The sequence below is a fragment of the Prosopis cineraria genome, unplaced genomic scaffold (genome assembly GCF_029017545.1).
Source record: "Prosopis cineraria cultivar Desert tree isolate PC_DT_omini unplaced genomic scaffold, ASM2901754v1 PC2, whole genome shotgun sequence".
Classification (NCBI taxonomy): Eukaryota; Viridiplantae; Streptophyta; class Magnoliopsida; order Fabales; family Fabaceae; genus Prosopis; species Prosopis cineraria.
Genome location: NW_026555333.1, coordinates 10,328,352 through 10,354,041, shown reverse-complemented (window position 1 = coordinate 10,354,041; position 25,690 = coordinate 10,328,352). Strand labels below are relative to the sequence as shown.

The 25,690-nt window shown below is 35.2% G+C and overlaps 3 protein-coding genes across 5 annotated transcripts; all 3 read right to left on the bottom strand.

Moving 5' to 3' along the window:
• Positions 1 to 2,874: 2,874 nt before the first annotated feature.
• LOC129303254 (probable serine/threonine-protein kinase At1g01540) lies at positions 2,875 to 5,873 on the bottom strand. Its single transcript, XM_054942447.1, has 7 exons — positions 4,835 to 5,873; positions 4,553 to 4,657; positions 4,282 to 4,404; positions 4,010 to 4,180; positions 3,785 to 3,914; positions 3,458 to 3,667; positions 2,875 to 3,170 (listed from the first exon to the last, which is right to left on the bottom strand). Exons 1-7 carry the CDS (start codon positions 5,482 to 5,484, stop codon positions 3,045 to 3,047), a joined length of 1,515 nt encoding a protein of 504 aa, XP_054798422.1. The 5' UTR covers positions 5,485 to 5,873; the 3' UTR covers positions 2,875 to 3,044.
• Positions 5,874 to 12,689: 6,816 nt separating this feature from the next.
• On the bottom strand, positions 12,690 to 15,600 carry LOC129303255 (transcription factor SPATULA-like). 2 transcript variants are annotated; one of them, XM_054942448.1, is made up of 6 exons: positions 14,999 to 15,600; positions 14,544 to 14,636; positions 14,398 to 14,463; positions 14,238 to 14,303; positions 13,210 to 13,524; positions 12,690 to 13,044 (listed from the first exon to the last, which is right to left on the bottom strand). In XM_054942448.1, exons 1-6 carry the CDS (start codon positions 15,413 to 15,415, stop codon positions 12,964 to 12,966), a joined length of 1,038 nt encoding a protein of 345 aa, XP_054798423.1. In that variant the 5' UTR covers positions 15,416 to 15,600; the 3' UTR covers positions 12,690 to 12,963. The 2 variants fall into 2 exon arrangements, with proteins under 2 accessions (XP_054798423.1, XP_054798424.1); XM_054942449.1 differs by having other exon boundaries at positions 14,398 to 14,421.
• A 3,015-nt stretch (positions 15,601 to 18,615) lies between these two features.
• LOC129302949 (probable E3 ubiquitin-protein ligase RHG1A) lies at positions 18,616 to 24,673 on the bottom strand. 2 transcript variants are annotated; one of them, XM_054941890.1, is made up of 7 exons: positions 24,154 to 24,673; positions 23,708 to 23,846; positions 20,832 to 22,652; positions 20,254 to 20,304; positions 19,529 to 19,627; positions 19,279 to 19,419; positions 18,616 to 19,191 (listed from the first exon to the last, which is right to left on the bottom strand). In XM_054941890.1, exons 3-7 carry the CDS (start codon positions 22,557 to 22,559, stop codon positions 19,060 to 19,062), a joined length of 2,151 nt encoding a protein of 716 aa, XP_054797865.1. In that variant the 5' UTR covers positions 22,560 to 22,652; positions 23,708 to 23,846; positions 24,154 to 24,673; the 3' UTR covers positions 18,616 to 19,059. The 2 variants fall into 2 exon arrangements, with proteins under 2 accessions (XP_054797865.1, XP_054797864.1); XM_054941889.1 differs by lacking the exon at positions 23,708 to 23,846.
• Between the last annotated feature and the right edge of the window lie 1,017 nt (positions 24,674 to 25,690).

Here is a 25,690-nt window from a genome sequence, read left to right as displayed (position 1 = left end):
ACTTGAGGCATGTTATGTGAAGAAAGACTGTATGGTGGCACGAGAATCCTTTGAGTGTGCCCACATTCGCATATACACAAGGTTCATGAAAGGTAAGTCCGCTTGTGTGTGGCTGGCGTAAATAAGGAGCGAATTAGATGGAGTATAATAATACAGGTGAGAGTGAGGCATTGTCGGTGAATAGATACGTGGAGGTAAGAGGCAGTGCGATGATAAATCATTGCATGGCGTCGATGTTGATTCCTTCATGAAGATGGGGCTCCGGCCACCGCCTTTGGTGGCCAGGCCACATACGTATTGGCTGTCAAGTCTTTCTCCTCCACACATGCTTTGGGATTGAAATTACTGCTCGTCCTTCTCACTTGAGACAATAATCAATCCCAGACAAAAGTGACCAAATCAAATAGAAGATCAAGTACCCCATTGGCCATTATCATTTGTGAAAGTCTTTGTATACGTAGAGATTTCTGGGCAGAGATAAACTTTGCTTTGGCCACACAGCAGAGACAAGGTACAAATGGCTACTTGTCACCTCTTGTTTTGGATCTGGGGCGAAATTCTATCGTAATAGGTATATTTCCGACTGGTTTGAGACCCCATGCGTCTCTATGCAGTTCCTATCGTAACTGTACCGTATGTGGGCCTATATCAGGGTATACCATTTGACCCAAGCAGGTGAGACTCAGTTCTGATCATGACACAACAAAGCAAGTTTTAAAGCGAATGATTTCAATTCAGCTGGAGTCAGAAACATAGCTCCATGTAGCTTTTATTTGTCTGATATGAGTAGTGTGGTATATTTTAACGAGGTCCTGTTTTACTCCCTCCCAGTTCCAAGGCTTCGCTGCACATGGAACAAAACAAGGCTCTCTCTAAAACTGGAAATGCTGATCAAATTAATCTCCCTATCGTTACTCTTGTTTCCGTAAATAAAGGCACATGTAAATGGTAATGGAATCAGGGGATTGCATTGTTCCAGAACTGTTCATTCTTGCAAACATATCCCCTAATCCTTTGAGATTCTGCATGTTTAAGATTACTGGTCCAAATTTCAGAAGCAAACAAGTGCCAGATGAAAAGTAGGCATCACTGAAAACCATGCACTATGCATGCGCGTTAAATTGCTAAGTGAACAGCTGATTTGCAAATTCGAATGAAGCATAACCAAAACTATGAAACTTCAGAGTAATAAGCCTTCTTTCTTTCTTTTTAATTAAAAGATAAATTTCATTAAACAAAGGAAAAAGATTACCACATAAGCCCAAGGAGAATAGCTATCCAAGAGAGGAAGAATATCTTTTTCTTCTACATTTCTTCCTTAATTTTCTCTCCTTATGTTCCTCCCATTCCAAACAGTGAGTTAGCTGGTAACATACCTTTCCTTTCCTTTTCTTTTGCCAATTGCAAAAATTTACCCCCAGAAGCCAATTACCGGCTTTAATTTCAATCAAAACGAATGCTTAATAATTTTTAACCTTCCTCTATGCAACAGTAATCACCTCACATTTGTACCTACTCAAGTGAAAGTATTGTATCTTTCGAAGTCTGAACCATATGCACAGCTCAAAAGGTTCATAAAGAGATACAATTAAAGCAGAATTTGCAGCCACATAAGATTAAAATATGATATGATAGGCAAAGGTCATGTGCGCTCTCAGTGATATCAAAGGCAAAGAAGTGTTCTAAACAGATACCCAAAATGCAACACATATAGCAAGTGCGGGTCCAGAGAATGATGCGTTGGGAGTAGTAAAAACATAAAGCATAAGGTTCCCTCAACTTCAGAAAATCTTCTTCAAAGAAGTTTCGTTATGTTAGTGCAGGTCCGGAGAATGATGAGCTGGGAATAGAAAACATTTAGCTTCTGAAACCTCAAAAATTACAAAACTTACAAACATTGACAGAACAGACTTAACCAATCCTTGCTACTTCTAACACTCCACAAAGAATTGCCACCAGGCAACATTTTTCTTAAGGTAGTCATATCTCTTTCTCACACGTGGCGCATAATGAAACAAAGAAAACAATGGGCTGAAGAAGGATACAGAAGAAAATTCCAGTAGAACACATAGCAGGACAAAATGGTCAGATGGAGTAATAGCAGCAGCTAAGATTTAGTAATAAGGTTATGAGGTTACGTGCGGAGACAAGTAAGGAATAGTCGCAAGGTATGTCTGGCCAGTCACAATAAAAAGTTTACCAAAATGATAAACAATAAAACAAAACAAATAACAGATTAACAATGGAAATACAGAGATGGATCTTCATTCAACTACATAAACTAAAAATTAGATCAATATGTTATAGCATTTAGAAACCATCCATTTATTTAATAATGACATAGCTCATAAATTCTACAGGTCCTGTACTTCCAAAAAAATGGTAGCATGCACGAAAAAAGAAAGGGGGAAACAACATGCAGAAAATTTCCATCAAATCCATGAACACAGAATCGATAAAGAAAGAAGGAATTGTGCTTAATCTAACAAATAAAAATAATACTTCCTGAATTGACTGATAAGAGATATGATGGCTGAACATCTTGCATATCTAGGTGCCAGCCGATAAAAATGCATCATACTTCATACCCAATCATGAGCGCCATTGATCCCTCATATTCCCACAAGCCACAACTGATTGAAATTCAAGCAATAAGCTCTGGGACGGCAGATAAGGAAGGGCAGAAGTTGGGCAATGTTTAGGCAAGGGAAGAAAGAGGAGAAATTTCTAAGATGAATTTGAAGTGGATCATCAAATGTGTGTGAAGTAATAGATTGAGACAGGTAAGCAGCATTAGAGTCAGGTAATTCTAATATAATTCATTAAAAAGGGAAGGTGGGGGGGGGGGAAGAAAAGAAACGAGAACAAACATGATTTAGGCTGATAAGACAATCGGCTTACTGCTTTTAATTAAACGGCATCCAGTAGCTTGTAGCAACATATTGACTAACAAACACATTACACATAACACGTAAAGAAGACAGTGCTTAAAGCATCCCTAGTAAGGCTACCGTCCTTCGAGTTCTTGCTTTATCCTCAAAGACCTATATAGTGTGGGAACTACTTTCATATGCACTGCTGTCACCGGCTTTGCTTACTCGCTTTTCCATCAACCTATCTCTCGTGTTATCCTGCTGGGACCGTCCATATTCCCTTCCAGCTCTACGGTCCTATAAAAGATTCCAAACTCAATTACCACAAAATGCTCCAAATATCACAGAAGGTATGGCTTCAAGGAAGATATTTGAATATTTAACGTAATTCCAGCATGTAAACATCAAAGCAGCAACAAAATGAAAATGCAGAAAACTGGTCCAACCCCAACAGTTTCCAAACATGCTATGACATCATAAATTAAGAGAAATAGTACCACAAAATTTGCTATATTCCAAAATTTCTAGGTAAACCATGCTTCACCGGGAAGTGTTAAAAGTGTGAAGAGTATGGGCAAACTCACATCTCGAAATGGGAACTCATCGGCTTCGAGCATATGTATAACGTGTCCCATTTTTGGCCTTTTCTGGACATTTGGATCTACACACCGTAAAGCTACTAACAAGGCACGCTTCAGTGCTCTGGAAGAAGGTTTCTCAGGTAGCCTAGGATCCAGAACACCTTCTGCATTCCGGTTTGTAACCATCGTCTTCAGCCACTCAACCAGGTTCACCTGAAAAGTTGAATTTCCAATTATCATCCGAAAGAGTACGTTTGGTGGAGGAAGAACATTGAAAAGATGCCTTAAAGTGACCCAAAAAAAGAGTCACCGAATAGTATGGGTTGATACCTCTCCTGGAGGACGGCTGTAATCAACTGGGTTTCTACCAGAGATGATCTCCATAAGAAGGACTCCAAAGCTATACACATCGCTTCTTTCGTTTAACATGCCAGTGCTTGCATATTCTGGCGCCACATATCTGTGAAACGGAACGGGTCATCTGTCCTGTTAGGCCAGGATCACTTTATGAAGTTAGAAAGTGGCTACATCGTTTCAAAGAAAAGTTCAACCAACCCAAATGTTCCCATCACGCGAGTCGTCACATAACTCCTTTCGGATCCCAACAGTTTTGCAAGCCCAAAATCAGAAACTTTCGGATTCCATCGCTTATCAAGCAATATATTGCTGGACTTGATATCACGATGAACAACTTTCGGCTCAAGGCCCTCGTGAAGGTATGTCAACCTACAATCAATCAGCATGAAGCTTTAACCTTGAAATAAAGGAGTAATGTTAAAAGAACATGAACTTGCAGAAAGTAAGCGGATATAAATGCAAGTATTTACCCTTTTGCAGTTCCAAGTATTATATTCATTCGAATATCCCACGTCAGGGGACTAGAAGGGCCGGCATCTCCATGAAGCCACTGTTCTAGATTTCCATTGTCCACATACTCATAAACAAGCATCCTGCAATGATTGAAGCATATGAATTAGTACCGAAATGCCTAACACTCAAGATGTTCAGACAGCCACGGCGTATAGTATTGAGAAACCAGGCAATACACAAGATGAAAAATAAAAGCATTGAATATGTCATCAATCAATATTGAAATACCTATGAGCTCCTTCAACACAATACCCAAGCAACCTCACCAAATTTTTATGCCGAACGCGCCCAATTGCTTCAACTTCCACCTTGAATTCCCTCTCAGCTTGACCCCTGTACGCAGAAAACCTACTGTCTTAACCTTCTTCTAGGCGATGCTAATTACGATTCATTATTGAGCTCATGCGTCCATGTCACATTAAATACGTAACAGTTAAAACTTTCTTAGGAGCTTAGAAAAACTCGTGGAGCTAAGATTTAAAGAGAAAGTAAGAATCATGCAACCCATACTTATTGTTTAGCAAATTTTTAACAGCAACATTGGTATTATCTTGCAACACCCCTCGGTAAACAATCCCGTAGCCTCCTTCACCTATGACGTTCTCATCGGCGAAAAAATTGGTGGAGACCTCAAGCTCTCGAAGAGTGTACCAATGCCCCCAACCCAAATGAGAAACTTCCGGCGCAGCAATGGAGAGTTGCTCGCCTGACCGAACCTCCCCGCTGCCATGCGATGAACCGCCCCCCCTCTCAGGGTACGAAATGCAGTGGCCCTTTCCAATTTCAATGTGGATTCTGCGGGGCCCTGTTCCTGGGCTTTCGTCCTCCTGCTGAAGAAGAATGGCTTGGGCTCTTTCTAGAGCCTCGGACTGTGATTCCGGCAGTGGGTCGGGGTAGGGCAAGAGGACTGGCTTAGTTGGTTCACGAGAATGGTCAAGCCGGATTTCCTGGATCTCCCTGGACACATTTGGTATGTTGGGTTTCTGACTAGACTTGAGCTTGGAAGCATTGTTGCGCTTTGCAGCGAACCAGAGTGATATGACAAACAGTAAAAAAACAATGGCTGCTCCAACGCATACGCCTAGCAGCACCCACAGTCTTAACCCAAAAACTGAAGTATGCTTTGAGAGCTGATCGTTCAGAAACGCGTAGCTCGTCATTGTTCTCTTCTTCTCCCCTCCCCAAATTATGAAAGGAGGAGGAGGATGAGAAGACTAACCAGTAACCACCCCCAAGTGAAACGGAAACACGGTCTGTGATTGTGCAGCGATTAGCAAGGTGAAACCGCACGGCGCCAGTGGAGCGAGAACTACGAGTTTTGGGTCTCTTTCTTCCTACAATAAAGAAAATGTTCCTCTTGTTACTTTTTGGCATTTTACCTTGAAGTCTGTGCCTTTCATCTCAAAATTTTGTAGCAGGTTGAATTTCTGGCAATCTGTAGCAGGTTGAATTTGATTCGTATGTAACCTGCATTATGAAGCTTGAACAACTGTGGTTGAATCATGAATGTTCAATTCTGTAATTGATGTTTTTTTTTTGGTGTCAAAGTTTTGTGGTCGTCAACTGAAAATAAATAAAGGTGCAGAGATGAAGACAGAAAGAAAGGTCAAAACCCTGGATACGGCAGCATCTTCATTTAGAGCATTCGAAACAGAGATTGGATTATTAAGAGAATTAAATATTTAGAACCATTAACATCTCTTTTACCGGACCCTACTGGAGACTTCCTGCCTCCTGCTTGTTGCTTTCATCATGTACTAAGCCTTACTTTTCTCAACGATAAATGCCTTCATAAAAAGGCAGAAAAATAATAATTAGAAACCCTTAAGACTATTAATAATAATTATAAATTTTAAATTATTAAAATTTAAATAATAAATTAAGATCCGATTAAAAAAATTTAAATAGTCAATTGCAAAATCAATCAAGTCAGTTAAAAATTTACAAGTCTCAATTATAAATTTTATTTTTTATTGTCAATATATAAATAAATTAATTAAGAAATTAAGAAAATATACTTAAAATTAAATTAATTGAGAATTCATAAGAGTCAATTATCAATTGCAAGCTCATCACTTGTGATTTACAAAAAATTAGTTATGAAATTGCAAATCAATCACTTATAAATCAATATTTTTTATTATCAATATATAGATAAATTGTTTGAAAATTGTAATGTATTTAAAATTTATGAGAATCGGTTGTGAATTTCAAGCTAATCTTTTATGATTTTTTTATCACTTAAAAAATTAACAAAAGATATTTAAAATTGTTTGCAGTGTTAATTGGGGTTTTTCCGGAGTTAATTATGAACTCAAGCTAATCAATAAAAAATAATTTTATTGTAAATAAGGATTATGATTTGTTGTTGGAATTTCAGTAATTTGGAGCCTGTAATTATCATTAATATTAAGTTTCTAATTGTCATTTTCCCTGAATCTGGTCAAGAATTAATTTTTTATTTTAGTGAAAACTCCCCAAACTCCCCAGAAAAAGATGTTAATTACCTTAGTAGACATAGGAGCATGAACCAGAGTCAGTTTTAAGATTGGTGGCAGGAAACTGTGGGATTTGGGCAGACATACGGAATAGTGAATAAACTAACATGATGGAATCTTACTTAAGAAGGTGGACCCACTCACTGTAAGTAAACGCTGTCAGCGCATGATCATCTTGACGTTATGGACGCAATTTCATTTAAAAACTAGACTCTTTCCCGTGCGTGCGTTGCACGGATTAAAATTAAAAAATTTAAAATAAATATAATTAATATCATTGATAAAAATTGATGTAATTACTACATTTTGTGAGTACTCTTAATTCTCATTGCATCGTTAAATATAATTTAATTAAATTAATAATTCACACATGAAATATTCTATCAACCACATTTAAATACACAACTTCTAAAAAAATTAATTTTAAATGTTTTAATTTCTCAAAAGACACTATAATGAGAAACTTTTAATTGAAAAATTAATCAATTATAAATTTAATAGTGAAATATTAGAAAAATAATTTTTCAAGTTTCAATGAGACAATCAATAATTTAAATCTTTAAAATTTAATCCTCCCCAATATTCAAAGTCACTGAGATTTTTTTTTTGTCAAGCATTAAAATTGATATTAGGAAAATAGTCTTACAAGTTCTGATAAAATAATTAAAATTTAAATATTCAAAATTTAATTTTTTTAATATTCAAAGTACTTGAGATTTAATTTTTACTATCAAACATTGAAATTGATATTTTTGATCTAGTATAAAGTTATAATAAAAAATTGAATAATTTTAATAGTCTATATTTGAACAGTTTAGAACATGTGTTTAATCTAAAAGTAGAAACTCAAAAAAGACATAGATGAATAGACTTAATCAACCATTTTATAATACATTTATCAGACGATAAAGGCAAGTATAAGATTAAATAGTAACGAGCCAAGGAACTCTAAAACGCCATCAATTCTAGCAAATTTAATAGGCAAAGGGCCCTTTACAATAAGATCCTACCCATAGAAAACAAAAAAATAGAAATCTCACCAAATAAGCCTTGTATTTCACATCTTGTTATAGCAAATCAAAAGACAAATTCTATAAAATTGAACTTGCAAAACATGCCTCTTCTTTAGCAATAAGGCATTAAATCTAAACCATTTAAATTTTAATTTAATAGTTAATAATTAGGAAGAGGAGGGGAAAACGATGGGAAGGGAAGAGGAGAGGATCCTCTCCCTAATTATCAATGGGATCAAGGGAGTGAAGTGGATGCTATCTTTGTGTGTGCACTGTAGTGATACTCTAGAGAAATATTAGAGTTAATAATTTAGATTGTTTGGGCTTATTTGAATAGGACTTAATTTATATTAGTTTATTTAAATTGAGCTTAAAGTATCATATTCCTTTTAAAAAATTCATATAGTTAAATTCGACCTCAACACCTTCAGACTTATTTAGGCCAGTTCGATTATCCAAAAGTTTTTTAAAATATTTTTTTATTTTTTAAACCAATTTTAGTTTTTAAATAATTCTGTTAAGTATAAAATATTATTTTAAATTTAAAAAATAAAATAAAAAATAATAATTATCAATTTTATACTTAAGTAGCAATGTTATTGTTTTATTGTGTTATTATAATTTATTCATAAAAGTTTCATTTACTAGTAAATTAATATTTTAGTTATTTAAATATTGCTTTTATTATAATCATATATAAATATTTTATATATTTTAATTAAATTATATTATTTTAAATATAATTAAATTAATCTCAATTCAATCACAATTAAACTACTAACTTAAAATTACTGTTCTAATTAGTTCAAAATTTTTATTAACTTTTGAGTAAATTGTACTTCCTTTTTTTAAGAATATGAGAAAAATAACTATTATTATACTATATAAAATAAAATTATTTAATTATGAGTAAAATACTATTTTTTAGAGTCATTTTTCCTTCAACTTTTTATGTTGTTTTACCCTTACAATCAAAATTTTTTACTCTAGTTTATTCTTAATTTTTAACTAAGTTTAGCATGGACAATAACTAAATAATTATTTAAAAATATTATTCTATTTATTATATTTATTTAATAATAAAGTTGAGAATTCGTACATGCCTAAATTTTATTTTAACTTTAAAATTAATTATCTTATTTTATAAAAAATATATAATATTTTTTTAAATGCGCAAATGATGTATAGGATTTAAAATTTTTTTAAAAAAAGATCAGGTCTTAAAATATAAAATTTTATATTAAAATATATTTTAAATAATATTTTGAGATATTTTATTGATTAAAAATAATAAAAATATAAAAATATAAATATTTTTTATTTTTTTAAAATAACTATAGTAAAACATTTAAATATATAAAATGACATAAAACTTAAAAAATTTTGATATAAAATGATATAGAACTTAAAAAATTAATAAATATTTAATATATATTATATATTTTTTTAAATTATTTTTTTATTCAGGTGTTTAGGTTAAGCCCCAACCTGATCGAGTTTGGCCCAAATTTTTTTGAGCCTACTCAGGCCTACCTAAATAGACCCAAGTATTAAAAAATTAATAAGTTTTTAAGCTTGGCCTGAAATTTTTCGAGCAAGTTTGGGCTAGCCCAAATTACTAATTTTGAAAAATATAAATGAGAGTCAATAATTTAGATCAAGCTTGATTGGCCATTCCGAATTCACCTGAAAAATTTAAAATTAAGCCCTAAAAATATATTATTTTTTAAATTCAGCCAAACCTGATTGAGTTTAGACTTAGCCCAAATATCCAAATAAAAAAATAATTTTAAAAAAATATTTAAAATATAATAAATGCTTTTTACCAACAGATATAATAAATGTTAATTAATTTTTTAAGTTTTATGTTAATTTATACCAAAATACTATATATTTGAGTGTATTACTATAGTTATTTTTAAAAATAATTAAAAATATTTATATTTTCATTGTTTTATTATTTTTAATCAATAAAATAACTCAAAATAATATTTAAAATATATTTTAATATTTATTTTTATATTTTGGGACCCTATTTTTTTAAAATTTTTTTTGAGTCTTATACATTATTTAATATCCAAAAAATATATTTTATATTTTTTATAAAATAAGATAATTAATCTTAAAGTAAAAAAATTAAAAATAAATTTAAAAATAAAATTTTGAATGCACAAATTCCCGACTCTATTACTAGATAAACATAATAAATAAAAAAATATTTTTAAATAATTATTTAGTTATCGTCTATGATAGACTTGGTTAAAAATTAAGAACAAACTAAAGTAAAAATTTCTTGTATGTAAGAGTTAAACAATATAAAAATTTAAAGAAAAAATAATTCTAAAAAATAGTATGTTACTCATAATTAAATAATTTTGTTTTATCCAAAAGTTATTAAAAATTTTAAACTAATCGAAATAGTGATTTTAAATCAATAGTCTAACCGTAATTGAATTGAGATCAACTTGATCATAATTAAAATAATATAATTTAATTAAAAGATGTAAAATATTTATATATGACCATGATAAGAGTAATATTTAAACAATTTAGACATTGATTTACAAATAAAGAAAACATTTGTGAATAAATTACATATAATACAATAAAATAGTAAATGGCCACTTAAGTACAAAGTTAATAAGTTATTATTTTTTATTTTATTTTTATAAATTTAAAATAATATTTTATGCTTAATAGATTTGTTTAAAAATTAAAATTTATTCAAAAAATAAAAAAATATTTTTAAAAAGGTTTGAATATTTGAGCAGGCTCGAATAAGCCCGAATGTATTAGAATCAGGCTTGATTATATGAATTTTTTAAAGAGGTAAGATACTTTTAAGTCCAATTTTAATAAGTTCAGCTCGAGTTGGGCCTGACTTGAATAAGCTTGAATTGTCCAAATTACCGGCTACATTATGGACATGCACATGAAACATCCATCTCAGATCTTAGTATTCATTATACGCTGGTTTGAAATTCAAATTCTCTATATGAATAATTTCTATGTTAATTAATTTGCTGTACGTGATTACCCCTCTAGATCTCTCTCCCGTTTTCTCTGGCTCTCACTGACATACGGAATGAGTTGAGAAGTACGTATAATTAAGAGAAGGGCTTGTGAAACAAAAATCCGGGGACTACAAATGAAGGGCGAGCAACGGGGAAGGTATAGCAGGCTGGTGCCGTTCTCACTCTTCATTGACGATAATAAATGTCATCCTGTATTGTAGATTTTTTTCAAGACAACCTGTCAACCTTCTTCCTCGTTGTCGCTCTGCAATGCAGACGCTAACAACTTGTAATTGTTGTTCCTGTTTTATAATTATTTTCTTCATTATTCATACATTCCTCCTTCGCTCAAATAATTTGTTCACCATCTGCTAGCTTTCCCATAATAATGCTTCTATGGTATCCATGAGAATCCCGAGTGAAATATATGCACACTTCTTTTCGTCTTACTTAGGAAGCCGTGAACTTAAATCACAATCACTCAGCATTATAAGCAGTAAAATAATCCACAAGGCACGAGCCATGCGCCTCTATCCACTTCATGAATTAGCTCAACCACGTGCACGCACTTCCACTAAGTTAATCTTTTAAATTTATTTAGGAAGAGCATTGAGCAACATCACAAACCACAAGTTCACCTCCACTGACAGTGAGTTTCAAAGTTTCCCGCCGCACAAAATGCGTCTGCTTGTGAAAGGCAAAACACATATTTTCGATCATGGTTGGTTAATTTCTCTTGAACAAACATAATCGATTATTCAATAATAATCAAGCGTCCAAAACCATTAGATCCGTTGTTTGGTGCTAGCTGCTCCTCTCCCTTCAATATCAGACAACGGCGATGCTCTGCTTTGCTCTACTTATTTTTCTCTCTCTCTCTCTCTTTTCAAGTTCTCTAATAATTGCATTCGGAGTCATCTCTTTACCAAGAACTTAAATTATTTGATCTATATCCTTCATATTCTTTTTCCATCCTTTCATGCATATGCGGGTTCTCAAACAGTAAACCCATGTTATAACTAATAAAACTAACCACGTACCTCGTAAAAAGTAATGATTTCCGGAGGATCTTTTACTAATCCACGTTAATACAGACAGATGAAAAGGACCCGGAAGGAGAACCGAATAAAATTAAAGGGAAAGTATAACATGTTGTGTTTAGTAGTGTGAGCACCGCCCTGTCCACTATTTGTGAAGGAGCCCCACCATGTCGCCTTCATTTCTGACACGCTACAGTCTCAGCACAGGTGGCTTTATCTTCATTATATGCCTAACCTCTTCCACCCTTTCCTGCGCATGCATTATTTCTTTTACTCTCCTCAACTAAATTTGTAGCCTTCTTCTACATCTAGCTTCTCAACAACGCTTCATTTGGGAATGAAGGAGATTGATAGATCATCTGTTTTGGCTTCACCAGACTGCAGGTGAAGTTTCCCGTTAGCGCGCAAAAGGATAGTAATCCTTTCGTTTTTCAATGATCTTTTAACTATTTGTCAATATATAAAACAAATTTCTACATTAAAGTTATATACTGAGACGTAAGACTTATATATACCGCAACATTAGCACGTTCAATCAAAATTTTATTCTGTATTGGATTATATGACCCTGTGTGCATTCTAAATGGCGGTTAATTATCTTCGCATGCAACATATAGATTTCCTTATCTAAAAGTTTGTCATCGCCCAAAAGAACTTAATGGAAAACACACACAATCATGAGAAGTAAATGCATGGGACTTGTGAATCAAAGTGTTTGATTTTTAATTTTGAAGTGTTGATCAACTTCCTTTACCTGCCTTTTTTAATATATATATATATATATATATTGAAAAAAAATCTAACAGAAGAAGCTGAACGTGCCCACAAGGTCCAATAGCTATGCCATCGATAAACAGAAAGTTTGTACATTTCGATAAGCTCGGAGAGCTCATAGTTGTGTCAAACTGTCATCGCTCGCACAAAGAAAATCTTGACCTGGCGTGTCATGGTCAGCAATTTCGAGGTTCTTCTGTAGATTATACTGTCCTTGAACCGAAAAAAGAACTAGTGTTCAATGGTGGCCTCCAATTTACCAAGTTCTTTCTATCTCCTCGACGCCTGATATCAGGCTGCTCAAGAGACATCTGAAGACGCGCTCTTTTCAATGTTTGTGGTATCCAAATGGAGCTGTGGTGCGCCATCAGAAAGTGCATCCTTCACATCACACACAAGAATTCGTTATCAATACAACGTATTTATACATAACAAGTGACACTATATTTATATACTATATATCGTGTGACTCCTTCCATACATGCAAGAAATTCGCACTATAGTTATGTTGAAAATCTTTAGAAAAGGGAAACAAAATCGTCTTACCTTGGATGATGTAGAAGGGTCAAGCAGTCCAGTGTGAAATTTGAAACCAGATGAGTTATCTGGGTTGGTCATGTTTGTCATCGAGGGCATGATCAAAGGCTGGTCTGAGATGCAGCAATGCTTTGGAAGGCTGAAGTCTGGGTGCACCAAGCATTCAGCATTTACGGACGAGGCAATTCCGCAGCAAGAATTCTGATATCCGTTGGACTCGTCAAAATTATTCAACCCTGTCTGAGGCAGTGCCGTTGCCATAGACTGCAGTCCTCCTGGTAAACACATTGGATGCAAGCTCAAACCATTTCTCATCATTAACATCTGCACAACCAAGTACAAGTGCTAAAGTGATAGTGTCTTTGAAGGAATAACAACGCAAGGCCTTTCTGTCTGATCACATGAGTAAGAGCGTGGAACCAATGCTTAAGACGAGATTATTGTGTCAAACAAGTTTAACTTGTTATAACTGAAACAATTCTCTAAAGAATTTCGACACTAATAATGCTTTCGTTGAGAACGCAAGCACATGTACAATTTCATCACCATGCTTTTCTTTTCTTTATCAATTCAAAATTTCATGCTCAGCACTGCACAGTATTAGAAATATCACGTTAACCATCTCTCAAACCTTGTTATTATTTCTGAATTTGTGGCCTAGAAGGTGATGCAATGCACCGATCAAAACAGATTTCAAAATTTTCTTCTTATCTCAAGTCGAAGTGTTGGTGGAATGCACAACTTATTCGTTTGATATTGAACTGTCCAAGGTAAACAATAATCTCCACTAGCAGCGGAAAAAAATAATACTACGAACAAAATTTGAAAGAGAAAAGAATGGTGAACAAATTTGCGATGGTCGTTGTAGAGTTATATATATATATATATACATATTATGTTTTCAGGCTATCAATCGATATGAAGCAATGAAAAAACACCAGGAAAATAACCATGGGACATATAGAACAGCGACAAATCACATCATCAATATAATATCGTCATGTAATACCAAAGACGCAGGCAGAAAGAAAACTCACTTGCACTTGAAGTTGAAGCTGCTTCAAATATTCAATCGCCTCATCCAACATTGAAGCTTTATCCGTCTATTGGAAAATAAACAAACAAAATCAGCCAAAAGAAAAGAAAAGAATTTTTTTTTTTTTAAAGATCAAACCCATCGAAAGGTTAAAAGAATACCTTGTTAGAATTTGGAATTAAGTTCTGCAAAGCCTTCATTTTCTCGTTAATCCTACTCCTCCTCCTCTGCCCCGTCAATTAAGACGAGTCAAGATGAAGTCCGAGATTGGTACAATATGTAAGAATGGAACAGTTAAAAAGCTAACCTTTTCAGACATATTATGAACCTCTGCAGCTCTGCTCCTCTTTGAGGAAGTACGTGCTGGAACTCGCTTTGTCTGCGACGCCTCAGCATTCTTCTGGACTCAAAAAGAATCCACCCAGAACAGAGTGATTAATAAAAACCGAATCTCGGTTTGGCTACTGTGGTTTCTTGAGATAAATAAATGAAGAAAAAAAGAGAAACTTTCGAAGGCAAGACCAAATGCAATTTTAACTTGAATATTTGGTAACACGTCCACCTCATTTTTAACATTTTGTTTGTTTGTACTGAGTGGAAGGGTATTCCCAAAAGCAATAATGTGAAAAGATCGCTTCAAAAGTTAAAAAGTGTCAAATTCATTACATATCTTCATTTTTAGCACCAACAACCCAAAAAAAATAACGAATTCGAGTAAATCTGGCAGCCAAAACGAATTTCTTCGGATACGGGCAGCGCTACCTCGGTAGCGCAAACGAAATTGCCGGGATCAATCTCCGGCGAAATCCTGTGTTCTTTGAAGGAGGTATTTTCATCAGAATCGTCGACACCAGTCGGAAAGAACTCATTTCCACTAGCCTCTTTCACATCAGTAGGAACGTAAGCATAGGGATCAGAAAAGTCGAAAGAATCGGAGACTGCATCCGAAGAACCAACAGACTTGCCATTTTTGTGAGGGGAGTCCGACCCCAATTGGCCAAACCCGGCGGTCCCCGCCGGCACGGGGAGCCATGGCGGCGGCGAGGTCTTGGGTTTGGTAAGGATGGAAGAGGAGGGCGAGTTATCGAGAAGGTGGGTGAAGAAGGTGGAGAAATCATCAGAATCAGAAGGCATGACGGAGGTGAGGAGGGAGGGAGGAGTACCGTACATATCGGCCATAGATATAAAGAAAGGAGAGAGAGATGGAAGAGAGAGTGTTTAGGAGGTTAGGAAGGATTTGGATTCATGTCCAAATTGCGCAAAAACGCCTGCGCTCATCTTTTGTACCTTTGTTGGGTTCTTGGCTCGCAGTTGTATGGAAGCGTCCCAAGCATTTTTCGTTAAGCCTGCATTTAGCTGTGGGTTTAACGAATGAGCGTGTTTTCAAGTTTCAAGCTCTTCGAACGACGCCGTTTTGAAAGCAGTTCATACAATTTGATTACCGTCCCGCCTCCCTCACTTGGTCTGCCAGTCACTTGCCCGCCCCAGTACATATTTGCATCTTTTCTTTTCCAACCAAATCTTTTATTAATACTTTTTCCATTCCAAAGCCTGTTTGAAACTGGTCTTTTTTTTTTAATTATAATTTTATAAAATATGTTTTGAAAATAAAAAAATAATAAAAATATGTATTTTTTTATTTTCCTTTGTTCTCTAAAATAATAATCTCAAAATACTTATAAGTTGTTTTTATTTTTTTATTCTCTAAAACAATATTTTATTTTTTATTTTTTAAAAATATATTATCAAATAAATTTTTTTATTTTTTTATTTTGGAGAACAAAAACTGTTCTTAGAACAAGTTGTCAAACATGTCCTATATTTTTTTTTCTGTTTTTTTAAAGTGATACTCATTTTATATTAAAAATTCATCTTCTTCCATTAAAATACTTGTATGTTCTATAACTTTATTATCCTTGTAGGCCATAGACAATGGGAAATATTTAGGTAAGTTAGCGTACCACATCATTTGTGATCTATTTGATAAAAATATAACATTTAGATGATATTAAATATAAATTAATTTTATATTAATGATAATAAAAAGAAAAAAGGCAAAAATATGCATTCTGTTATAAAAATAAAATTAATTAAAAAATATCACACAAAAATTTATTTTACTTACTTGATGATAGTAGATGACATTAAATATAAATTAATTTTAATATTAATGATAGTAGAGAAAAAAAAGCAAAATGGGCATCTATTATAAAAGTAAAATCAATTAAAAAAATAATATAAGATTTTATTTAAATTACTTAAAATATTTTAATGTGACAGATTATATATGATGTAATATATTTATCTATTTAAGTATTTCTCGTAAACTATAGTATGGATGGAGTTCTTTTATTAATTCATTAAGTTGGAATCTAAAACCATTATCAGTTACGGATTCCCCCCCCCCCCGGGGAAAGATTCGTTCTCATCGCACCTGCTTTTTATTTTAATTATTTTTATTCTATTTCAATTTATTTCGTGTCAATAAAATCAAATTTTTTGAGCTGTGTTGGAGTAAGCTTCTTTCCTTCTACCAATCCCTCCTGTTTGCCTTCTCCTACCTGTTATAAAATAAAACTCTTTCAATCTTAAATTATAAAATACTTTTAGATTAAATTACATGAATCAAAAAATCTTATTGAATATACTTTAATTTTATTTTTTAAGAATAAAAATATCAATTTTTAAAATACCTTTTATTTTATACTTCAATTGTAAAATAATATTAAAAAGAAAAAATATATGAGAAATGTAATATTAAAAAATTTAATTGATGAAATCTTATTTTTGTTAAAATGTTTTATATTTTAGGATATCAATTTTTTTTAAAATGAGTTACTATTTCATTGTTAACATTTGATATTAATATTAAATTAGTGATTAAAAAAATTTCATGACTATATTATGAAAGATTTTCACTTTAAAAGAAATTATAAAAATTTTTAAAATATAACGTCCAAAAAAAAAATACATACATTGAAAATTTGAAAATAAATTGAACTAATTCTAAAATCCGACAGAAAATTAAATTTATTGTTAATGCAACGGCGGTTGTCCTTATTTTATATGCTTTCTTTCAAATCATAGCCATTCTTTACAACATAAGAATCTAATTAAAATATATGAAAAAGAAGAAAATTAATAAAACGATACAAAATTCACTGGTGGGGAAGGGGGAATTGGAGTCAAAGATAGAATGCAGAGCGTGTGAGAGAAATTACATGATCAACTCATTTAAGAATATGATTTCTACATGTATGATGGCATGTAAGGCTGATTTTTTATTGTTATGGTTATGGATTGAAGGAAGGAAGGAATGCATTAGTTTGACTGGCGACATTGAATTGCAGGAATGGATGGCAGCTGGGAATATGAAGAAAGGAGAGAGAAAATAGGATTGAATTTAGCAAAAATAAATAAGAGGAGGAAGGAAAGAGAGGAATAAGGAAAAGCAAAGAATAGAAAAGTCGAAGACGTCATATCAAAGTCCCAACCAACCCAACGGACAGCACAGCACCCCCAATCCATCCAATATTTATTTATTTTGAGATTTGAAGATAGGGAACCCGAGGAAGTGCAATTCCCGAGGCGGCATTTCACTGCCCTCCACCCTCAACCAACGCTTTTGTTTTGCCCTTCTGCTCTCTCTGTTATTCCCTCTCTACAGCCACAAAGCCGTTTCATTTATGGGCTCCATCAAGCCCACAACTTTATTGTCCCAACCTACCCGTTCCTCCCTCCAAATCGCGCGAGCAGGATCCAAATTACCCAAGGCTAGTCAAAATATCAAGTCACGGACGAGCTAAAATCAGTTTAGGGGATCTGAAAAAGAAATCTTCATTTACGATATTTTAAATAATTAAACTAAATTTATAGATAACAACAACAACAAGGCTTTATCCAAAAGAATAACTCCCAAATGCTTCAACAGGTTCTAACTCTGGATCCCATATATAAATCACGTGCACTCTTCCACTATACCAACCCTTCCTCTTTAAATTTATAGATAACAACTAAACATAAAATTGAAGGATAAAAGTCAATCAAATACCGTAATAAAAGGATCATAATAAAATATTACTAAAATACTCAAACTTTAATTAATCATTATCAATACTTGAAAAAGTTTAGGGAGGACCAGCAGAAATTGAACGCCCACCCCTAAACTAACATCAAGCACTAGCGTCTTTTTTTCGTCGGGACAATCCAGGACAGACCGATATTCACAAGAATTACGCGTGCGCGGAATATGATGATAATGGGAGAAGCACCAGGGCCATAGACATGCTTGTCAACCAAACCATCAGCAAGCTACAGCCTTTCAGCCTAAATAAGTCGCTTTTTCAGCAAGTATCGCTGTCATAGGGATACATCAGTCATAATAAATCGAATAAAAAACATTGATTTTAGCATCATGGGCAATGTAAAAATGCTTTTGATAGACAGTAAAGAGTAAAAACCAATCCCGATCAACTAGAATAAAGACGAACAATGCTTCCTTCACCCAATGCCAATTATCAGTCCCATAAAGTACGAGATCATTGGCTTAGATAAATAAACAAAATGCTAAAAACGAAGATTGGGGGGAAGGGGGAAGGGAAGACATTTGTAATTTGTCACATGGACTGGTGCTTGAGCATTTACCAACACTATAGATAGAAAGAGGGTATGACAACGGACAAGGCAGCAAAGCACCAGAGAATTCCGCTTCAATTAACCTGACTTTCTAAGGTAATTGTGCCAATTCTCTCCACCTACATCTAAATCTCCAGATTTTGTTTTCGATGGAATCAAATGCCTGAGAATTGAATGGTTGTCTTGTCTCACGATGCCAAGCCCGTTGTCTTGCAAATGGGACACAGGTTCTTATGCATTAGCCACTGTTTGATACAGTCTGTGTGGTAATCGTGCCCGCAATCAAGGGTTCCAATATCATCTCCGTCATCATACTCCTCCTGCACGTGACACAATCAAGCGATTCAGACCTGCGTGCTGGGTTCTGGAGATAAAACTAGCCATGAAGTTGAGACAGACAGGTTTACCTGACAGACACAGCACGGTTCTGCCTCAAGCTGAGATCCTCCTTCAACTGAATACTTCTTCTGTTTCAAAAGTTTCACTACAGTTTCTTCGCTCAATCCCGTACTAACATTTCCAATTCGCTCTTCCAGAGCCAACAATTCCTATCATCACATTTATGAATCAAAAGGAAACATTTTAAAATGAATATTAGAAGGAACTAAATGCTGTAGCAATCACACATGAAGGAAACCAAGTGTCAAATTTTCTTACTTCGTAAGACATGTTATCAACATCAAGACGCATATCCCTGTGTCGATCATGAATATCAGCCATTCCAGAAAAGACTGATTGGTCAAGAATCATAACATCCTGTGACAAAGTTAAGGCATAGATATTACATGACTGATTTAATAGCTCGCCGCCCACCTGGATGAAATGATGAGCAGATAAAGATTCATGCATGTAACTTCAAAAAACTGTTTTTTGCACTCTGTGAAAGGGGCTCAGGCTGCTAGCAGAGGCAGCTTCCCCAATCAAAAAAATCCACAAAAGTTGTGAGCCCATACAAATAGGCTAGCATCTTAGAGAGAGAGCGCACTTCACATGAATATTTTTTATATTTTAGGTAGAAATGAAAAATTTATGTTCACAATTTTGCATTTTTTGACTCTTCTACTGCATTTAATTCAAATAATCCCTTCATGCATGGCAAATACGATTATGAACAGAATAATATGCATTTTGGGAATTCAAGAGTAAATCAAAGATAAATCATAATTAAAAAATAAATCATTATTAGACCTGCAAAGGCCAACACAATGATGATTAACAGTACAAGTAATCATATCTTATACAACTTAATCAGATAGCAACCAGATTTGGAGACAATTAAACACTATTGAAAGCTAAAAGAGAATTAGTAAAAATAAAAAGAAAAGATGTTAAATCAAAAACCGGAGTCTGTCAACCCACACAATTAATTTATGAAAACTAACCTCCAATCGCAGACCTCCACCCCTTCGCATGAGGCCCAAAACATTACGCAGCTGCATAACAAAAGGGCAAAGAAAATGTCAACTGCAAGAGAAAAATCATTCAGAGATGCAAGTTAGACATTGCAATTGTCAAGGTATAAGGAACAGACAGCTCCAAAAATGTTCTATACAAGCAGTAAGAGGACTCGAGAGCTTGAAGATTAATGATATATTTTTTTCCACCACTGCTAGGTTTCAGACCTGCTTTGCTCACCAAAAATCATTACTACTACCAGTTGTTATCTTCAGAGGTCTACATCATCCCCATCCTGGAGTTTCCCAAAAACTCACACCCTAAGATAACTCTTGACAGCATTCACAGAGTAAGCTGAATGCATTGAATTTGACAAATACAGAATTACAGATTTTCACAAGGTCAGGTTCCTCTTAAAAATTTTTGAAAAAAAGAATTGATTTTTTTTATGTTAAAAACAGCAAATCACCCGAGTGCCTATCAAAGCTAAAAACCTTTCCCTGCAGTAATACATAAGAAATCATTGAAAACATGAACATAAGAAAGAGAAGAGTTGAAAACATACATCAGATACAAGTCTACTACTACTTCCTTCACCAGCAGCAGCCAAACTTCGCAAAGAATAAGGAATTCCAAATTCTGCATCACCTTGCCTCTCCATCCACATAGATCTCGGATGTGATTGATGAAGTCCTTGGCCACCAGCCCCAGATGTTGGCACCCTTGCTTCAGATGATGCAGAAGGACCAGAACGCAGAGAAGAAAAATTATTGCTTAGATTTTGACTTCCAGCAGCCTCAGAAGGAGGAGAAAACAATGATCGACGAACATATTCGGATAATCTACGTGGATACTGTGGAGGATTAGGACGAGAAACCCATGTTGAGGCAGATGACTGGTTGATAGCTGAATTTGATCCTGCCCGTGAAGAAGAAGCAACATTTCCTGACATGCTTAAATTTGCACTACCTGAAGCTCTAATTGTTGGATTTCGAACAAGATTTCTTAAATCAGTGGCTGGTACAAATACTGGACGATCAAAAATGTTTCTAGAAATACTTCTTGAGCTAGATTCTTCCCGTGGCTGGTTATCCCTATCTGCACAAAGGATTGGGCTTGATGATTGGCTGTTTCTTGAGCTAGAACTACCATTCCATCTTAATGATTGCATATTCCTTGGTAAAGCAGGAACATGGATCACAAGGGGCTGGCTTTGTGGAGTTACGTTATCTACCATTGGTGCTGCCCTCAAGTCCAGGGAGTTATCAACAGGCCGAAACCTTTGTGACATTGAAGAGGTTGACATACTAGAATGCCTAATCACACTCCCAGTAGAGACTGCAGGGGGAGGAATTGAATCTTGTTGGCTTGAAGGACTTATCCTCAAACGGAGATTCCTGCAGAAGCCCTCTGTGCCCCCTTCATCATTTGAATCTGGAAGGTTTTCAGGGGCTTCATCCCCCATTCCCAGCCCAAGTCTAGCAATTGCCTGCTCAGATGAAGCAGATCTACTTAAACTGCTCCCAGCATTATCCTGAGTTGGAAGAGTGTTCCATGAACTGCTTTCTGTATGCTGACTAGAACTAGAACTTCCACTGTCAAAAGATGGTCCAACATTTTCTTCAATGGCCTTTCTTTTACAAGAAGCACGGCGCACATCTAGAGAACAGCCTGACCTAACATCAGTGCCTTCTAGCACGAAGCTGTTATTTCCAGGAGGAGGAGGAAAAGGACCGGTAACAATGCTAGGTGGAACACGCTCATTTACTGATCCACTAGATTTGTGCAAGTTAGGATGCTCCAAACACTGGCTATTATCACCACCACCATCTGACAAGCCAGCATTTAAATTGAGATTTGACACGTGAGAATTGGAGCTATGCATATACATAGGACTGGAATTGACATTGTCAGCCGAAAGAATAATGGTTGGTTCAAAGTGCCTTCCTTCTGCACTTGGACCAGCTACAGGACCAGCACTAATTGGAGATGTCCATTCAAGTTCTCTTTTCTGCTGGTTATTGTTGGTTTCACTCTGGGTATTGCTAGAACTTGGCTCACCTAAGCTCCATCCACTTGAATTCTGCCATTCATGGTTTATCGAATTCATATATGGCGGGTCCATATCACTCAAAGGAAGTAAATACTCAGGTATATCACTATCATTATCAGCAGGATTCCGCATATTATTCCAGCAAATTTGCTGATCCACAGTAGGATTACTAGATGTGGATCCACAGTTGAATTCTAAGGTTTCAGGCAAGGAACCAATTGCACCCCTCTGACCTTGCATTGGGGCAGCAATAAAAGATACACTAAACGATGAGGGTGAATATGTATTGATAACCTCAACAATGAAGCACGCGGTACATCAAGTTTAGAAAATCTGTACAACAAAAACAAAAGAGTGATAATCAGGCATTGAAAATAGACAAATCTTAATCAATTCACTATCACTAACAAGAATTTATAAGTCGCAAGCAAAATAATCAATGTCTACTCAAACAATTTGGGATGCAATTTTAACCCATGAAAGCATTCACAACCACAACTACCAATATCTCCTGAAGTGCTTAACTGTGGTGTACTCACTTGGTGAAGCACTACATATTGGTTTGTTACTCTATGCCAAAAGCACTTAAATTTCACAGGAAAAAGACCATCCAAGAGGGCAAGCAAAATACTTACAATGCTTTGTATTATGATTTAGATTAATTATACAAATTGATAATGAATTAACTGATGCATTCTATCACATTGAACTCGGAGAAACCGAAAAAAGAAAGAAAGCAATTTTGCATCTTTCTCCACATCAGAAAGCAACAATTATTTAATGTTTCAAAATCATCATTATATACAGAAATCCTTCACAATCCCATATTTTTGTTGACCTTGTATTGCAGTGGCAACATTAAATAAGCAGAGAAATGAATACAACAAGCGCAATCAGCTCAGACCCATGATGTGAAAAATAAAAGGCTTTTATCAGTGTTATCTATCGGTTGAAAAGATGCAGCAACGGTAAAAATGTCTGAGCAGTCTAGAGGTAGAGTACTCCTTGACAAAAGATGTTATCTGCATCCGCTTCAGTAAATTGTCAAAAATCAACCACTGTCCAGGCTCATCTGTATAATGTAGCTTATGTATAGTCACAATGCCAAGATTGTACATAATGCCACAAAGTGATAAAATAGATGCCGCTCAATACACCAAAGCCACGTCCGTCAATAAAGTCAACAAATAAGAACCAAGGATAGTGGGAAGCATGCTTACTTATTAACCCCAGGAAGGAGAATGCATACGCATTACCAGACATCACATCTACCACCACTGAAAACTCTTCCATCACTTAAGATTCAAGTAACATAGATGCTTAGCAGGTAAAATGAATTCCACAAATGCACCATAACCCATTGATAAAAGTCGCAGAAAATAACTCACCCAAAGAAGAAAAAGACCATATGGTTAGCACACATTAAAGTCAACTCATTTTGCAGGATAAGATGAGCCAAGCGGAATAAGAACTACAGTCTCCGTAAGATCAGCTCGATCATTGACAGCACAAAATTGGATACAAAACCTTCAAGACTAGCTTGAATTAGACGTTTCCAGCTATGAACAAGTGAACAGAAGACCCAACAAAAACCAGCAGAATTCAACACACAAAGCGGTTCAAGATTATGAGCAAAAATTAAAATAGCAACAAGGAAAGCCCCAAATCATCACAGAAGATCAATACAAGGATGAAATCCGAAAAATTAAAAAAAAATAAAATATTTATAAAATAAAAAGGGGAATAAAACTTGATATTCATTGATTCCGCAAAATCGCCGATTGATCAGACCCAAGATAATGAAAAACAAAGAAAAGAGAGGGGAGGAACTCACCAGACGAAAGCATTAAGAAAAGGACGATCTACCGCAAAATCAGAGGACGACGTGCGAGAGAAAGAAGGAAAAGAAGGGAAGCGCCCATGGCGGCGGCCGGCGGCTTGGATTGGATTGGACGAGCGTTCCCTCCTCCCTCCTTCCAGGGCAAACAAAGAGGGCAGAACACGGAGTCAGAAATGGGAAGGGACAAGGAGAGAGAGCCTCGGATGGTGTGGTGGAGGATTGAAGTGAGATAGAGAGCAATGGGAGAAAAAATGAAAAGGGAGAGATTAAAGAGGACAGTAATCTTTTGAATTTACAAAATGACCCTACAGAGAGAGACGGACAGTAATTTACAACTAAGACGTGAATAATTATAAAGATTTTGAAAAAGGGAAAAATAAAATCTGGATTAATATGGTAGGGTAATGAGTGACAAGGAAAGGAAGCCAAAGCCCGTTTCCAAAAGCTCACCTCTTTTCCCTTTTGTTTTCCCCCAGCATGCATCTCCCCCTCGCAAAATGAACCAATTCAAAACCGTAACAACAACAATAAATGAATGAGTCAATGAGGGCGGAAGAGTGAGATTAATAGATTGATTATCATTATCAGTAGAGTGCAAGACTCGGCTTCCAATGCGCGCCGAACACAGCCCCTCTGGTGTGTGCGTCGCTCCTCGTTTCAATCTCTATCACGCCAAGCACCACCCTCCCTCCCTTCCCTACCTTCCCCTTTACCATCCCATCCGCACGCTCGCTCACGTTCACATGCCATGCCTCCTTCATTTTCCTCCCTTGTGATTTGGGCCCCATTTGATTTGTATGTCATAACAATGAGCAAAAGCAAATTCCATGATTTTACACGTGGCTCTATTTTTAATCGCGGCGGACCCACACCTTCATGACTTGCATTTTTCTTTTTTTCCCCCATTTTCTACCCAAAATCTTGGCGCTTCCTTGGACATTGATGTTGATTTTTGACTGCCCATCGCCGCTGGACTTTTTTATTTCTCCTCTTGAATTATGCAGCCTCGGTTTAATAAAATGACCATAAAAGAAGAAGAAGAAAGAAACATGGTGTACAAGGTCGCTCAATTTCGCTGTCCCGTGTGTACAATTTTAGGTGTAACTTAACCAAATAGTAACGTATGGCTAGCAGGGATGATGAGAGGCAAGTTGCAGTGTTTCGGGCTCTTAACCTGCTGAAACCACAACCAATTTTATGTATGATTTTACTTTGCTTTAAAGAGGCGTGAAATGAGTGCTGAATAAATACACGGACCTAAAATTCTCCAGTACTTTGGCAGGCTCCGCCCCACCCTTCGCCTTTCTTTCTTTTAATTTTTTCCCAGTCTATATTCCTTTTTTTTTTCCTTTTATTTCATATATACAACGCAACAATTGGCCTAGAGTGCTGTCAATAGGAACTAGTCAGCTTCTTAAAAGTCCACATATCTTAAATGCCACGTGTTCGAATATCATGTAGGTTATTGGTTGCCTTACATGTCGCGTGTTCGAATAAATATGAAGAGGAGAGGAGGGTAAAGAAGGCTCTT